At 47.6% G+C, this 18,447-nt stretch overlaps 1 protein-coding gene across 1 annotated transcript in view; it reads right to left on the bottom strand.

Moving 5' to 3' along the window:
* The window catches only part of NFXL1 (nuclear transcription factor, X-box binding like 1), a 153,059-nt gene that overhangs the window by 47,345 nt on the left and 87,267 nt on the right, over positions 1 to 18,447 (bottom strand). The window contains exons 17-21 of the mRNA XM_078772717.1: positions 9,776 to 9,867; positions 3,741 to 3,762; positions 3,361 to 3,498; positions 1,537 to 1,706; positions 1,205 to 1,274 (exon numbers count right to left, since the gene is read on the bottom strand). Of these exons, the coding sequence (XP_078628843.1) occupies positions 1,205 to 1,274; positions 1,537 to 1,706; positions 3,361 to 3,498; positions 3,741 to 3,762; positions 9,776 to 9,867 (492 nt within the window). The remainder of the gene's footprint in view (positions 1 to 1,204; positions 1,275 to 1,536; positions 1,707 to 3,360; positions 3,499 to 3,740; positions 3,763 to 9,775; positions 9,868 to 18,447) is intronic.

Genomic DNA, 18,447 nt, shown 5'->3' with positions numbered 1-18,447 from the left:
TGTCATAAAGTACAAAATACCTCAACAAAGCCCAAATAAACCAATGATATTTCAGCTCGTCTACTTCAGTTGTTTTATTAAAGGTTGCCATTTGAAAAACCAAAATTACAGATCTGTAAAAGAGGAATATTTTGTAGGAGGAAAATTTGCTCACTTCTGCCTAACGCAACTCAAACTGGCATCCTCGCTAAACGCGGCTCGAAATTGAACATTAAAGATCCCATGGTTTCCTTCACAAAAAGCGGACAAGCTATTGATAAGTACCCTGGCTAATATCCAAATCCTACAGGGGGCATTGTATCAGTGAGCAGAGACGTGTACCCCGACACATGATGCTATCCATAGCCAAGCGCCTCACAGAAGAAAAACAACAACAACAGTGCACACACGAGCTCACAGCTTAAGCTCTGTCAATGCTGAGCTAAACTGTGCTAATTACAATCACATCTTCCATATTATCGACTTTAATGACTTGTTTTTCACAAATCAAATGCAAGAATAATGTATAGAAAAGCTGTGTCACAACTATTATTGTCATACCAGTCATTTGTCCAAATATAAAAAATGAAATTTTGAAGGCTTTAAAACATGGAAATAATGTGTTTTCGGGTGGCATGCATGTATTTATGGGGAACTGCTATTTAGACCAAACGCACTGGTTGCAAGGTACACCCCAAATTGCAAAGAAAGTAAAAATTTTCTTTTTCCTTGATTAAGCAACATTTGAGTGATGTGACTCATCATAGCTTGTCTCTGAGCTGTCTCGGGTGGGTTCGAATCTGGACAAAGCTGTGAACTCTCATCCCCGTGTTTCACACCCAGGGAGATGCATCATTCAATGTGTGCGTCATCCATCGGATGGACATTGGAATGCGTGCTCCATCGCCGAGCATTAGTTATTGGACGTTAAAGATCACACAATAGATTTCACAACGAGATGAGCTTATCAATGGCATCCTGAACAAATTACAAAATTCCTGCACCCTCAGTGGAGTATCTTGCGTCGGAGTGGCAATTCATCCGGAATGGTATTTATAGGCAATAAACAATATCAGCAGAACCAACACTCATGTTGAATTCATGATGAATAATATTACTAATAATTATAATATTAATAGTCATCATAATCACCCTGCTTGACGAACAAAAAAAATATCCTTAAAGTTGTTGAAAAACATTAACGAACAGTTCAGGTCATGGTTACCTCAAGAGGACAGCGGTTACCACAACTCAACAAGGATGTTCTTTCTTCCTCCCTTGCAGATGTCAACTTGCTGTAATGCACATCATGTGTGTACAAGGATGTCATATTTGAAGTCACGGCAGTCCATGGCTTATGCAGACATTTTACAAAGCCAGCCAAAATAACTTTAACAACAACATGCGGAATAAACATTCTAAAGAAGCCTGAAACATGGGTTATTTCTTCTATTATTTGAGGCTTGACATGACTTGAGCATTAATGAAAAATGATTATTTCTGCGGTGAAATGTTAGAATTTTAAAAAAAATAATAAGACACGATGATCAAGCATACCTGCAACTTAGGTGAAGCAAGGTGAGCTTGCAATGACAGGCAACTTTGATTAGCTGGCAACAGGTTGGACAGGGCCCTGGATGGCAAGGAAAAGTGCAAGGGTGTGGGCATCCCTCCAGCCGGGGTCGAAGGCATCCCGTCTCACATGGTGGACAAATGGAGATGGGCTGCTGGGAAATATAGAACACACTGATGGCATCTGGTTTTCTGTAGTGACCCAGGCTTATGGAGGATCCTGTATACAGCTACAATTATCAGGATCGAGTATAGGATCCAGGATCCTGTATTAGAGCTACTCACATCCTGACAAATCTCACACTCTCACTATGTCTCTCCGAAAAGACCATCTGGACAACCCTCCAATCTTCTTTCTCAACAATCCTCTCGAAGAAGTTCTGTCACTCAAGCTTTTGGGTCTCACTGTCTGCCATGATCTTTCCTGGGAAAACAACATTTCCAAGCTGGCCTCCAAAGCCAGTCGCTGACTGGGCATCCTCCGTCGTGCGAAGTCCTTCCTTGGCATCTCTGAGCTCATCACATACAAAGCTTTCATCCGTAGATTGGTGGAATACTGCTCTCCCCTCTGGGCTGGTGCTCCTGCCTCACACCTAGCTCAGCTCCACGGTGTAGAAACCAAAGCTTACAGAATCATTGGAATCTCCCGTGAGGAAGCCGATTCTGAGGGCCTTTCTCTCTCACCGCAGGCAGGTTGGTGGCTTTCTGTCTACTACAGACTCCTCTCTGGCCTAGCTCCCCCAGGTCTGTCTGTGCTGTGTCCCCCAAATACTCCTTCAAGTCGCACAAGATCTGCCAGCAATCCTCTTTGGTGAAACTGCCAAATCAAGACTCTCTGCTCACCTTCACTCTTTCATTCCTCTTTTTTCCCCGCCTCTGGAAGAAACTCCCTCACTCTCTTAAATCCCACTCCTCCCTCCAGGTCTTATCTTCCCCCATCCAAAACCTTGATCATTTCTACCCCGGTAATAAACCCCAAATCCACCTCTTTCAATCTCCGACTTCAATCCTGAAATTCCTAGTCGTGTCAATTTGTTATATACCGTGCAACCCTTCTCCGCCACCCCCCTCCGTTCCACAGATCTCCTGACATCCTTGTTCTCCACTGTTGTGCTTGTGTGCTTCCCTCTCTCCCTATCTTGTCTCAACCTCCCTTTATTGTTTTATGTGTCCGTTTATGTTTTTTATGTGCTGATGTGGGTTTAATGTGCTAGCTCTTACATGAGCCTCGATCTTGTATACAAAAAGAAAAGAAAAAAAAAAAGGTCAATAACGTGAATGGAACAACATATGGATACAACCAACCAACCAACCAACCAACCAACACACAACACACACACACACACACACACACACACACACACACACACACACACACACACACACACACAAACACACGCACACGCACACACACATGCACACACACACACACGAAATGTCAAAGTTAAGCACAGAGCCAGGTTGTGTTGTTTGTTTGTTTGCTCCATTTATCCAACTGGTGGATAATCTTGACGCACGTCCAAGTGGCCGGTGATGCAAAACATACAGAAACCACTGTTTTATTTAAACAACAAGATTCCAATAATCTTTTTGAATGGATAATGTTTAGAACAAATAAAAACAATAAAAACATGGGCCTACTTCACATTTCATCAAATTATGTTTGCAAGTAAAAGCTAAAATCATATTTTTTTTGGTTTCATTTCAGCAACAGACTGATGGCGGTACGCTGGTCAGCATGAGTGTACACATAAACCGCAGAGTCACTTTTTATGGAGAACAACTTAAGGACCATCTGGTGCTACCTACCTGGCCATCAGGTGGTACCTCGCTATTAGCAAAGGCATGGCATGGTTCTTCGCAGCTGTGGTTGCCACAAGGAAGGAATTGGCCACATGGCCGGCCACAGGAATAAGGACGGCTTTCATGGCAGGGCAGCATACTCACCTGTTGGAATATTAAGAAGCCCAGACAGGTTTGTGATGAAATCAATCAAACACAAACACACAGACACACACACACGCACACACACACACACACGATAAGCGTCAATACTTTGTACACAGTGACTTAGCTCACAAAAGAGCGAAATGACAGATGGTCCAAAGTATCTGTCAGTGAGAAAACAAGACTTTACAATAGACTATGGATACAAGATCAATATCAATGAGAACATCGGTGAAGCTTACCTCGTGCTTTCCCAGACACGAACTGGAACAGAAAAAGGATACGCAATGAATGATTGTTCAACTTACCAATAAACTAGTCCAGTTCAACAGGAATGCTCATTACCTGTATTGTATAAAAGTATGAAACGCAGAACGAAGAATGAAGAAAGAAGGGAAAATACAGCCAACCGCAGTGTGAACGCACACAAAAGATGCATGTTTTTGGTAATACGTAACAAAATATTTAAAATGTGAATTAATCACACGCTTCATAGAACGCTTCATTGTGTGCAATAGCCTATTGGAAATTTCAAGATGTTCCATATGTCTGATACGTCACATGATGCCACGAATCAAAGCAGCAGCATTTATGAATTAGTGATATCTCACTGCCGAACATCAAATTCGGAAATCTGAGGAGTCAGCACTGCTACCATTTCATTGAAAGTGCTTGCATTGACCCACGATTAAATATTTATGCTGCTAATGAAGCTGTGTTCTCGGATACTGAGCACATGAAGGAAATTATGTTTGTGCAACACAAATATCCCAAAGAACAGGTGTCACATGACAGGGAAGCACTCTGTCGTCACAGTATACTGTTCGTAATGGGCCGACAGATTAGCTGAAGGGTAGCTTACTCGCTCTGGAGTCGTCTGATCTGGGGTTTAATTCCTGGGCCAACCATAAACTGTCACCCTGGTGCTTCGCAGGCAAAGTGCTGCAGTGATATGTGCCTCGTCCTTTAAATGGCAGCATCAAGACGGCTGCTCCATCCGCCGGCATTCATTTGTGGGCATTAAACATCTCACATTTGCTTTCAAAAAGAGCCAAAAAGAGCATCAAAGCCATTTTGTGGTGGTACGCAGGCCAAATTAGAATTTCTTGCCTTGGTTGAAGGCTGCTTTGGTAGCACCATATGCTGTGGAAGTGTAGAGCAACTTGTGTGAGGGAAATTCTTATTCATGACAACGTTCACAACCAGTTGTGGGCACTCTGATGCTTTACAGATGGATGTAGAGTTAAAACAAGTGATTATATTAACACCGGCAGAAAAGCCCACCAAAACGATGATGGGCAGCCCTTCTGTAAGATTCACACAAAGCCTTGAAAAGTAGGGCTAAAACCGAAATTAGGTACAAAAACCTTTATTTGTTATATAAATTGGTCATCCCTTTATTTGGGGGTTGTATAGGCCACATAACCACTGCCACAATCGCTGCCGAAAATAATAAAAACAAGTACAGATACATTCAAAGTACACCGCCCCTGTGCCAAATAATTAAATATCCCACAGCGCGGCATTGCCGGGGCGCCTCCGGCACCCGGCAATACTGCCGTGCAGCTCAAAGAGGCTGCATTGGGAGGGAGAGGTGTACACTAATTGATTGATTAATTGTATAATTAAAATCAATAAAAGATTATCACAAAATATTTTCATAATCAATTGGCTAATAGCATAACTAAACCACTCGTGCTTCATCCGAAGATGTATCTTTTAGAAATTTAATGAAATCAGTCATGAATAAAAAATTAATTGATTCATCAATAAATAATTAATCGATTAATCAACAAATAATTAATCGACTAAATGATTAATCAATAAATCAAAAATATCCTTGATAGCCACATCACTTGGTCACAGTCATGTCCAAATATTAGCTTCCCAGCTCAAAAGGTGCCTGAGATATTGGCCAAATGAGAAAGAAAATAAATGAATGATGAATAATGAAAATAAATAAATAATAATCATGAAAAAATTAAATTACCAATCAATTCGGTCACAGAACACAAACCACCACCACCACCATTTCATCAGAATCTGTAACTGAAATTTTTTTATTTTTAGTAATTAATCGAATAATTAAATAAGTAATCGATCAATTGATTAATCAAAAATCAAAAATATCCTTGATAGCCACATCACTTGGTCACTCATGTCCAAATATTAGCTTCCGAGCTCAAAAGGTGCCTGAGGTATTGGCCAAATGAGAAAGAAAATAAATAAATGATTAATAATGAAAATAAATAAATAATAATCATAAAAAAATCAAATTATTAATCAATTCGGTCAGAGAACACATAAACCACCACCATTTCAACAGAATCTGTAACTTAAAAAAAAAAAAAAAAGTAGTCATTAATCGAATAATTAAATAATTAATCAATTAATTGATTAATTAATAAATCAAAAATAGCCTTTGCAGCCAAATCACCTGGTCATTGGCATGTCTAAATATCAGCTTCAAACTCAAAAGGTGCCTGAGTTAATTATCAGAAGAGCAAGGAAATTTGATTAATTAAATAAGTACTTAATTAATCGCTAATAATTAAATACCTCCTCAATTAATTGCTTAATCAAAAAACAAAAAATAACCTTTTTTGACAAAGGACTGCTCACTATTGTGCCGAAATTTCAGCTTCCTACCTCAAAGGATGGCTGAGATATCGCCCGGACAAACAAACAAACAAACAAGAAAGAAAGAAAGCAAGAAAACAAACAACCAGAGTGAAAACTGAGTACTCTCTTTCAGCGTGCGTCACTGCCGAGCCCCCTTCGGTGCCCAGCAATGACGATTTGCAATGCCTGGAGATGGCATAGGAAAGGAGCGGTGTACAACACGTACACATACATTCAAAGTACACCGCCCCCTTGCCAAATAATTAAATATCCTGCAACGCGGCATTGCCGGGGCGCCTCTGGCGCCCGGCAATACCGCAGTGCAGCTCATAGAGGCTGCATTGGGAGGGAGAGGTGTACGCTAATTGATCAATTCATTGTATAATTAAAATCAATAAAAGATTATCACAAAATATTTTCTTAATCAATTGGCTAAGAGCATAACTAAATAGTGCTTAATCCGAAGTTACATGAGGCATGAGGATGAGGCACTAAATAGTGCACTAGTGCTTCATCCGAAGACGTATCTTTTAGAAATTTAATTAAATAAGTCATTAATAAAAAATGAAATAATTAATTGATTCATCAATAAATAATTAATCAATAAATAATTAAGCGATTAAATGATTAATCAATAAATCAAAAATATCCTTGATAGCCACATCACTTGGTACTGTCATGTCCAAATATTAGCTTCCCAGCTCAAAAGGTGCCTGAGATATTGGCCAAATGAGAAAGAAAATAAATGAATGATTAATAATGAAAATAAATAAATAATCATGAAAAAATTAAATTATTAATCAATTCGGTCACAGAACACATAAACCACCACAATTTCATCAGAATCTGTAACAGAATTATTATTTTTTTTTTTAGTAATTAATCGAATAATTAAATAATTAATCGATTAATTGATTAATTAATAAATCAAAAATATCCTTGACAGCCACATCACTTGGTCACTCATGTCCAAATATTAGCTTCTGAGCTCAAAAGGTGCCTGAGATATTGGCCAAATGAGAAAGAAAATAAATAAATGATTAATAATGAAAATAAATAAATAATAATCATAAAAAAATTAAATTATTAATCATTTTGGTCAGAGAACACATAAACCACCACCATTTCATCAGAATCTGTAACTTTAAAAAAAATAAAAAAATTGTCATTAATCGAATAATTAAATAATTAATCGATTAATTGATTACTTAATAAATAAAAAATAGCCTTTGCAGCCAAATCACCTGGTCATTGGCATGTCCAAATATCAGCTTCTTAACTCAAAAGGTGCCTGAGTTAATGGTCAGAAGAGAAATGAAATTTAATTAATTAAATAAGTACTTAATTAATCGCTAATAATTAAATAACTCCTCAATTAATTGATTATTCAAAAAACAAAAAATAACGTTTTTGACAAAGGACTTGCTCACTACTGTGCCGAAATTTCAGCTTCCTAGCTCAAAGGATGGCTGAGATATCGCCTGGAAAAACAAACAAACAAGAAAGAAAACAAGAAAACAAGAAAACAACCAGAGTGAAAACTGAGTACTCTCTTTCAGCATGCGTCACTGCCGAGCCCCCTTCGGTGCCCAGCAGTGACGATTTGCAATGCCTGGAGATGGCATAGGAAAGGTGCGGTGTACAACAAGAAAACAACCAGAGTGAAAACTGAGTACTCCCTTTCAGCGTGCGTCGCTGCCGAGCCCCCTTCGGTGCCCGGCAATGACGATTTGCAATGCCTGGAGATGGCATAGGAAAGGTGCAGTGTACTGTTACGGATTCGTCACTTCCGTTGTTGTGGTTTTCACCCACTTGACATATTTCTGATATTATGTACTCTTATTATCTTCAAAAGGTTTATTGTTCATGAATAGTTATCAAAAGTTAAAAAGGTTAACTTTAAAGGATACAGGAAACCGAACCGGAAGACGAGGCGAAAGAAGAAGAGGAGGCTGGGGGAGCAAAGTCGGACAAGACGCGTGACATCAGGCTCCGGGGCGAGCGTTGTCCAACGAAGGTCGCGAGGGAATTTTGAGTTCCTTGAAAGGTCATCCTGCGATAGGGGTTATCACTGTGATTGAGAAATCTGCGTAGTCAGGTTTGGGCGCTGAGATTCCGACGAATCCTCGCCTGGTCCCTTCGACGCAAGTAAGAGCTGTCGGCCATTTTGGAACCTCGCGCTTCGTTCACCGACAAAGGTTTTGCTGCGCGTCAGCTCTTCTCAACATCCTATCGTCTGTCGGGGATGTGTGTGTGCGACCGCGTCGTCTCCAATTACGTTGCGGTTTGCTGATTGAGCTGTGAACGTGCTCCTTTGGAGGGCGCCTTTATACAGTTTCGGCTGCGTGACTGCCATTGCCATCTGTACGAGATTCGGGTCTCGGCTGGACAGCGGGATTCGTGTTTCGACGGGACATCGGTCTAGCGATCGCTGGAGCGAATCAACTTCGCCTTGGAGAAGGTTACAGAGACATTGAGGAGTGTCCTTTTTCACTCACGTGGAGCACAGTGAGTTATCTGACTTTAGTTGATGGTACCATCCTAAGATATATAGAGTGCACTCTGGATTGCTATTGGTTGTACCGTTAATTCTTGTGTGTGATTTTTAATACAACATTTGTTCGTTTAAAATCATTGGTGTGGTTTCACTATTGATTTCTAACACAGAATAACATATTTTTCTGCCGTGGCTCCTTTCGGGGTTCGGAGGTTTACCGAGTACAGGAGGTCGGGGAGGAACACGCAACAGAAATTGGGGGCTCGTCCAATTGACTCGTGGGCTCGAAATTGGGTCTTCGTCCAGGATAAATATTCCCTAATAACATCCGTTCGGGTTTGAGCCAGATTGAAATTGGGGGTTTGTACTGGGGAGAAATTTGGGGCTCGGCTTTGCTGATTAAATTCCCTAAATCTCGTACTGTGGATTAAATTCCCTAAATTTCGTCCGGGAAAGAATTCCCTAACATTCCCAGAAGTCCCAAATTTGGAAAACTGAGTATTCCCTTTCAGCGTGTGTCATTGCCGAGCCCCCTTCGGTGCCCGGCAATGACGTTATGCAGCACCTGGGGATGGCATAGGAAAGGTGCGGTGTACAACAAACAACCGGAGTGAAAACTGAGTACTCCCTTTCAGCGTACGTCATTGCCGATCCCCCTTCGGTTCCCGGCAATGACGTTATGCAGCGCCAATAATAGAGTGGGCGTTGAGCGAGGTGTGTGGTGCGGCCGGTCGAGACCGCGTGAGCTGCAATGGGTCAAAACTGTTGGGATGGCTCTCGGGTGCTGAAAGGACGGAGCCCCTGAGTTTGGCGCATGTCCACAACACACACACACACACAACACACACACACTCTCGCTGCCGCTCGGCCTGCATGATCCCTGCATATGTTGGGCGAGCGACACGAGGTGGCCGCCATTAAAAAGGGACATACTGTACCTGCCATTTCTTCCTTTTATTCTGCCCCACACGCATTGTTTTCCCATGCTTCACGTGTGTTTTTATGTACGTGCTTGCACAACACCAATTTATTGCACCAGTGCACAATTAGAGCTGGGCATGACAAATGAAGGGCAGAGAAGGGTAACTAAAATGAGGCCAGCATGCTCTGCCCTGCTATTCTGTGTGAGCTCCAATAACAGCAGTGCATGATACCCACATAGGAACAGGATTCTTGCATGGGGGACAAGGCTGGGCTTGAATCTTTGGCCGAGGAAGCTCGATCTTCTCCCAGGGCCCAGCAATGGCAGGCTGCACAACACAACCGTGAAAGCATGCAATAAGGTTGCTGCATCCAGACTCGATATCTTGTTTTTGTATTCCTGTCAACATTTCCTGACATCGTATATACGTATAGTGATGCAGTTAACCAATCAGGAGCTTATTCAAGTCTCACATTCAGGACTCAGACATGAGTAGACATCGGTGTACTTTTAAATGAATTACAGACATTGGTAAAGAAAGCACAAACACAAGTAGTCTATGGGATTTGTACCGAGATCCCCTACATCCGGGGCCAAGTGGTCAAATGGGAACACGACAAGACCTCGTCTTTCATCAATTTCACTCTAAAATCAATGCACCTTAAGCCAAGTGCATGAGCAATCATGACATAAAATTCCAAGGAGATGAGCAAGAGAGAAGCTGTGGAAGAAGGGATTCCCCTACAATGTTTATATTGTTGCGAATATGGAATTTGGCCTCCATATCCGCTTGTAAATATTCCCCTATTTTCTCCAATACTCCCCAACTTTCCCCAGTCCCCCATTCCCTAGTCCCATTGCATGTAAATAACAATCAGTAGAGCCGACCTTCCCCTTATTCCCCCATTAAATGTCGTGCCCAGGTCCACCGCACCACACGTAGACAACTTTCGGACATCTTCCTAGTTATTCTTAATCTATGTCAGTTAAGGCCTCGTTTCCATTAATTATGACTCTTCGTTGCACCAGAATGTGATTATATGGCACCAGTAGTGAGTTTAGGACCTTCCCATACCTCCTCCCATCTTCTTCCCCAAACAACAACAATAACAACAACTACAACAACAATTACAACAACAACAGAGGGGATGGCGGCGGAGCGGGGGAGGATGCGTCCTCACACCGGCTCGATTAGCTCCAGACCATGCGCTCCACGGGGTTACCCCGAAGGGGCTGGCTGTCAGCTCCTCGTCAGGGGCGGAGCCAGTAACCCCCCCCCGCACGCACCCAATGAGAAGCAACGTGCCGATTCCACGAGGCGGAGCTAACGAGCCGAGGGCGTGTCACTCCCCGCCGGATATACGCGGCCACGCGCCGGATGTGACGTCAGATGCGCCCCCAGCTTGAGACGACAAGACGCCACCTCGAGCGCTGAGAGACCTCCTGCATCTTTTGGGCCGCGCCATCCTGTCCCTGAGCACAAGGTGCACCTTGTGCTGGCCATCACGAATACCCGCTTTCCTAGCCATCAATCCCCGTGTGAGTCAGTTTTTGTCCTGTTTCTCTGTGGTCTGTCGGGAATAATATAAGGTTGTGTCTAAGTGCCTGTCTTCCTATGATGTACCTCTTGTAGTTGTAATCTAACCTTCCGCCTTAATATAACCTCCTCCGGAGGTCTTGAGAACTGAACCCCTGGTGTCGTATTGTGTCATTATAACCCAGCCGGGTGTCTTCTTTTTCTTATTGAGCCAGCATAGCGCGGCTAGTCAACGTTCGGGCACAATCGGGTAACTTGTACGGATACGGCGGCCATCCCGCTCGGCCCACCATACCATCAAAGTCGTATCTGTAACAATTGGTGTCGAGGAGTGGAATTCGAACCCGGGACTAAATTTATTAGGCCCAAATTTTGGGAGGGAAAATCGATTCGGAGCGCGTACTGCGCTCGACGAAATTATAACGGAAAAAAAAAAATTGGATTTGTTTTACGAAACTCGAATTTTGCAAGTCGCGCTATGGCGGATCAAGACAGCTGGGGTCCGGTAAAGGAGAGTGAGGTAGGGTCGATCCAGGACCAAAATGAGGGACAGGAGGAGAGCGAAGCAGTGAGGGCGGCAGGTTCGCAAAATAGCGCCGTCACGCACGAAGAAGCGGGCGCACAAAATGGCGCCTCGCTGGTCACCGTGCCCGCGACCGAAGTAGCGCCGCTGGGAAGATTGGAACTTTTTTTTATACAAATGACGGCCCTTATGGAAAAGAATAGTGAGCGATTGGAAAACCAAATGGGGGTAATGGGGAACCGGATGGATGCTCAGAGTGAGCAATTGGGGGTAATGAGGGACGAAGCGAGGGCTCGGAGTGAGCAATTGGGAGTAATGAGGGACGAAGCGAGGGGTACTGGTGAGAAGGTAGACAAAAATTTTGAGGGGTTAGACAATGGGATAAAAGAGGTGAGAAATGGGTTAATGGGGGTAGAAAACAGAATGGCCGCTCAAGAGAATCAAATGGAAGGGATGCAAAAGGGGTTAGAGGGGTTAGAAAACAGTATGGAAGGCAAATTGAGGGACATGAGGGACCAAGCGGAAAGGGAAGTTAAACAAATGGAGCAGCAGATAGAGGGGGTCAGAATGGGGGTAGAGACCAAACTGGATGCTCACAGGGAGGAAATGGAGCAGATGAGGGTGGCATCTGGGCAGGAGATGCAAGTGATGGGAGAGGAGATCAGAAGAGGAGTGAGTGAGGAGGTCGGAGGAGTGCGCGAGGAGGTGAGGCACTGTAAGGAGCGCATGGAGAAAGAGGTGAGAAAGGGGACTGTAAAATTGCAAGGTGGTATAGAGGAGTTGACGCTGGGAGTAGAACAACTGACAGTGGGACAAAAGGAGTTGGGGGACCAGGTAAAGAAGAACACAGCGGTAATAGAGGGTTTAAAATCGACACAGAAGGAGATGAAAAAGGACGTAGGGGTAATTAAAAAAGAGTGTCAGACGGTACATGAGGACCTGACGAGGAAAATGGACAAGGTGGTAGAGGTAATGGAGGTTAAAGAGCGGGAGGTGCGGGAGCACATAGAAAAAAATAAAGTGGAGTTAGAGGAAGAACTTAAAGGGGCGCACGAAGAGATGAAGGAGATGAAGCAAAAATTAGAAGAAGTGGAAGAAGGGGTGAGCGAAATTAAAAAGCGACGGAGAGAGGATAAGAAAGAGATAAAAGAGGAGGTAAAAGAATTGGTCCAGAGTCTGTGTTCGGATCGTGATGATGTGCTCATTAACCGGATGAGGGATTCGCAGGTGATGGAGGAGAAGCGAAGAGAAAGAGGACCCGGTGTAAGTGGTGACCAATATGGTCGTGCGTATGATGCGCCAGGTGATTTAATAAGCTTGGGGGTCGAGATAGACCCGGATGTTCGTGAGAGGCCAAGAGTGAGGTGTATGGCTGGTCCGGAGGGTATGGAACGAGAGGTGCGAGGTGTGGGTGAGCAAGGTTGTGGTGGTGGTGGTATGGAATGGGTAGCGGGTTGCGGAGGTGTGACCCATGCATCGACACCAACAGGGGTAGTTGTTGGAGGGACCGGGGAGGCACGAGAGCCCCTTGGGGGTAGTGTACTGTGGGGGCCCGGCCGGTTCGGCCCCGCGCTGACCCCGCAAGGGGCGACGCACGGGGTCCGGCAGGCGGGCAACGACTCACATACGAGGTGGTCCCACAAGGTCCCACTCGCGCCGTATGACGGCAAGAGTGATCTACGCGCGTACCTGGCGCAGTTCGACTGTGTGTGTAAGGGCAACGGTTGGGGTGAGGACGAAGGTGGAGTACACCTGGTGGCCGCATTGCGCGGCGCGGCGGCGGAGGTGCTGACGGCATTACCAGCGGGTGCTCTCACCCTGCCAGCCCTCCGCGACGCCCTAATTAATCGATTTGGAATAGAACAGCAGAGCGAGCTTGTTAAAGCTCAGCTCGCGCTGCGAAAGCGCAAGCCCCAGGAAGCCATCGGGGAACTTGCCCACGACATTCGCCGCGCAGTGGGGATCGCACATGCTAGCATGGCAGCGGATTCCCGGGAAAGCCTGGCGCTGGACCATTTTATCCAGGCCCTCCCGGATATTGAGCTCCGGCAACAGCTCGCCATGTGGCGCCCGCAGACTCTGAGCCAGGCGGCTGACGCTGCGGCCCGTTGGGAAGCAGCGAGGCCCCTGGCCCGGGGGGGCGAGCGTCTCGCAATGGCGGTCCGCCAGATGGGACCCCCGATGGAGGGCGGACCCCTTAGGGGGCCCGCCCCCGACGTGGGTCCTGACCTGGCGGGCATGGTCCGGAGGCTGGTGGACCAGCGCCTGGCGGGACCTGGACCATGGCAGGCGGCCCCGGAGGTGGCCCGCGGTGGACCACGAGCGGGTAATCCAATTCGGACCTACAGGGGGGGGAATTTGGAATTCCGGAGGCAAGCACCTTATCAGGTGAGGTGCTATACCTGCAACCGCCTGGGTCACCTGGCGCGGCACTGTCGAAACGCGCGCCGGGATGATCCCCGGCAGTTGAGGTCCTCAACTCCGCCCAGGGGGGAGCGGGTTAGCCGACCCCAGACACCCCCCCGCCAGACCCCGGGAAACTAGAAGGTGTCGGGCACGTAGGGCGGTGTTCGGCAGCAGAGGATGGAGGAGAGCCCTCATTGACGCGACAGGTCATTTATTGTGGCCAAATTGGAACCGGTAGCCTGACAATTAGATGCAAAATTGCCGGCGTGGGGGTAGACGCCGTAGTGGACACAGGAGCTAGCGCCACGATCATCAGCCCTGTGGTCCTTGATTCGAGCGCAGGTGGCTGGGATAAGATCCAGCGCCTGCAAAATTATAGTTTGCAGCTTGCTACCGGGGTAACGGCCCCGATCATAGGGCGTGGTTCTGTGACCCTCAAGTTAGGGTCGGTAAGGAGGGAGATAGATGTTTGGGTGGCGGAGGTGTGCGACCCATGTTTAATAGGGTTGGACCTGTTGACTGCCAGCGGTTGTAAAATCGACTTGTGCCGGGGGATCCTGCAGGTGGGAGTAGAAGAGCTGCCGTTAGGGGGAGTGAGCACGGCCGAGAGAGCGGAGCTGGAGGCTTCCGAGGCCGTGACCATCCCCCCAAGGGCCGAGGCGATAGTGCCGGCCCGGTGGGCAGCTCGCCCAACATGGCAGGAGTCCTGCGGCCTGGTCGAACCGGTGGCAGCGCAGTCCATACCGGGTTTAATCGTGGGCCGCACCCTTGTAAAAACGGACGGACCGGTAGTGGCCGTCCGAGTAGTAAATGTGAGTACAGAACCACGCACTATAGTAAGGGGCACGAGGGTAGCTGGCTGCACCCCAGTTGAGGAAGTCGCGACAGTGAGGGGCGAGAACGTCCAGCCGAGCCGACCCCGGGGGGAGCCTTCAATAACAAGTAGGAATTGGCCCGATCCCATTTGCGAGATGGTAAATCGTAGTAGCGTAGAGTTGGGAGGTACCCAGAGGGAGGCCTTACACAAACTGGTTGGGTCCCATTTGGACCTCTTCTCCCTGTCCACCGAGGATATTGGACGTACGGGCCTGGTGAAACATCAGATCCACACCGGTGAGGCCCGGCCTATTCGTCAGGCCGCCCGACGGCTCCCTTGGAGCAAGAGGGCGGAAGCTGACGAGCAGGTTGCAAAAATGCTCGACGCAGGTGTGATCGAGCCCTCGGGAAGTCCTTGGATGTCACCTGTTGTGCTGGTCAAAAAGAAGGATGGGACCACGCGGTTCTGCGTGGACTATCGCCAGCTAAACAACGTGACACTCAAGGACTCATATCCCCTGCCAAGGATTGATGACACCCTCGATGCCGTTGCGGGCTCAAATTGGTTCACAACTTTGGACCTCAAGAGTGGGTATTGGCAGGTGGAGATGGATAGGGCAGGGAAGGAGAAAACGGCATTTTCCACAGGTAAGGGACTGTATCAGTTTACTGTGATGCCGTTTGGTTTGTGTAACGCCCCCGCCACCTTTGAGAGATTGATGGAGCATGTACTAGGCGGCATGCCATGGCAATCATGCCTGGTGTACCTGGATGACGTCCTGGTACATGCCCAAACGTTCCCCCAGGCACTAGCTAATTTGGACCAGGTGTTCGGGTGCCTCAGACAGGCAGGGTTGAAGCTGAACCCGAGTAAGTGCACTTTGTTTGCAAGAGAGGTGGCCTATCTAGGTCACGTGATTGGCAGCGAGGGGGTAAAAACAGACCCAGACAAAATTAAAGCGGTAGAGGAGTGGCCCGCACCACGTACCATCAAAGAGGTGCGGGGATTTTTGGGACTCTGCTCCTACTACCGGCGCTTTGTGGCGAAATTTGCGGAGTTGGCCCGTCCCCTCCACCGGCTTACGGAGAAGGGGACGCGATTTAATTGGACACGGGAGTGCCACGAGGCCTTCCAAAAATTGAAGGGGTGTCTAACATCCGCACCCCTTCTAGCTTACCCCACCAGTGACGGGACATTTACCCTGGACACGGATGCGAGCCAGGAAGGATTGGGCGCAGTTTTGTCTCAGACACAGGAGGGCGTGGAGAGAGTGATTGGTTATTATAGTCGGGCCTTAAGTAGGCCCGAGAGAAATTATTGCGTCACTCGCAAAGAGTTATTGGCTATGCTGGCTGCCATGAACCATTTCCACCCGTACTTGTACGGGCGGAAATTTTTGGTTAGAACTGACCATTCCTCCTTGCAATGGCTCCTTCGGTTCAAGGAACCGGAGGGCCAAATTGCAAGGTGGTTGGAAAAGTTGCAGCAGTACGATTTTGATGTGGCCCATAGGGCCGGGAAGGCCCATGGTAATGCGGACGCACTCTCTCGGCGTCCTTGTCTGGGGGAAAACTGTAAATTTTGTGCGAGACACGAGGAGAGGGAGCAATTGGGCGATTCCGCCCCGATTCTCGTCGTCCGGGCAACCCGGGTGAGAGGGCCAATTTTGCCACTAACCGCGGACGAGGAATTTGGAGAGTTGGCTTGGAGCACGGCCCAGCAGGAGGATCCTGTTCTGGGGCCGGTGTTCCAATGGGTCAAATTGGGGCAAAGACCAAAGGGGGAAGAGGTCACCCCCCTCGGGGCGCAGACAAAGGCATATTGGGCTCAGTGGCAGACCCTGGAATTGAAAGGCAACATCTTGTATCGCAAGTGGGTGGAGGTTCCCTCTGATCGAACTTCCTGGCTGGTGATAGTCCCTGACAAATTCAAGAACGTCATATTGCAACAGGTGCATGGTACCCGCTCCGGCGGCCATTTGGGCAGGACAAAGACAATATCTCGGGTCCGCCGGAGGTTCTATTGGGTGAATATGGGGCGCGACATACAGGACTGGTGTCGGAGATGCGACGCCTGTTCTGCCAAAAAGGGACCAGCACGGAGGATGAGGGCCCCCCTTCAATTACATCAGGTGGGGGCCCCCCTTGAGCGGGTGGCTATGGATATTCTAGGACCGCTGCCCCGCACCCGCCAAGGTAATAAGTATATCCTCGTTGTAATGGACTATTTCACCAAGTGGCCGGAGGCCTACGCCCTCCCCAACCAAGAAGCAGGGGTGGTAGCGCAGGCCTTCGTGGAAGGATTTGTGTGCCGGCATGGGATTCCACAGGAGTTGCACACCGACCAGGGACGAAATTTTGAGAGCAAATTGCTAAAAGATGTGTGCAGTCTCCTGTCAATTCGGAAAACCAGAACAACGCCTTTAAGACCTCAATCTGACGGGATGGTGGAAAGATTCAATCGAACTCTAATCCAACAACTGGCACTGTTCACCACCACCCGTCAGGATGACTGGGACGAACATCTCCCTTACTTGCTCATGGCCTACCGAACCAGCCAGCACGGGGCCACCGCATGCAGTCCAGCGTTGCTTATGTATGGGCGGGAGTTACGGGCTCCCGCCGACTTGCTATGCGGTCTCGTGCCAGACACAGTGGTTAACCCGCCGAGGGAGGGGTACGCACGTCACCTAGAGGAAGGCATGGAGCTAGTCCATGCCTTCGCCCGCCGCCAACTCCATCTGGCGGGGGAAAAGATGAAGCGCAGGTACGACGACCGGAGCCAGGGGAGTCAATACGCTCCGGGGATGAAGATTTGGTTCTTTAATCCCCGGAGGCGGAAGGGAAGGTGCCCAAAACTCACCTCCCCCTGGCAAGGCCCAGGAGTCGTCCTGTCGCAAATCTGTGACGTGGTCTTTAAGATCAAAATGGGGCCACGAGCCCTCCCTCGGATCGTCCACGCCGACCGGATAAGACCTTACACCGGCGAGCAGGCGCCCCCGTGGATCGCCTCGGCTTTAGATGCCGAGGCGGGACCCAGTACCTCTGAATAAGGGGGGCTTATTAGTGCCAGAGGACTGGGGGATTGAGGAGCGATAGGCCCGGTGGGAGAGGGTGGCATCCCTGCCACCTTTCCCATACGGGGGGGGCAAATGCGCAATAGCTTATGGGGTGTATGGCAGTGAAAACTAGCCCGGGTGGGTTAGGATATTGTGTGTAGGGATCTAGAGAAGATGACCTTAGGTAACGTTAAGGTTAGTTAGTGACTGATACCTGTAGTGGGGACGCAGGTAGATTAGTGTGGATTATAATGACGAGGGAGCGCAATAGTTAAAGGGACGACTGGGAAGCGCAAGTTTCAGAAGGGAGTAGTTAGCTGAGATGATGCCGTGTTTGTGAGAATTGAACAGGTGTGATTGCACAGGTGTGCAACTGGACAGGTGTGTGGAGCAGTGTATGAGTAGTGAGTGTATGGATCAGCGCGAATGCGCTTGGGGAGAGAAGGGTGCCGGTGGCACCAGGTGTGAGAGCACAGGTGTGCAGATACAGGTGTGTGGAGAGAGTTGGAGTGAGTGGTACGGAGTGGTGTGCATGGTGCGAAGGTGTGGATGGGGGAAGAGTGGACC

The sequence above is a fragment of the Myxine glutinosa genome, chromosome 2, assembly GCF_964187855.1.
Source record: "Myxine glutinosa chromosome 2, kmMyxGlut1.1, whole genome shotgun sequence".
NCBI lineage: Eukaryota > Metazoa > Chordata > Myxini > Myxiniformes > Myxinidae > Myxine > Myxine glutinosa.
This window is presented reverse-complemented; position numbering and strand designations above follow the sequence as displayed.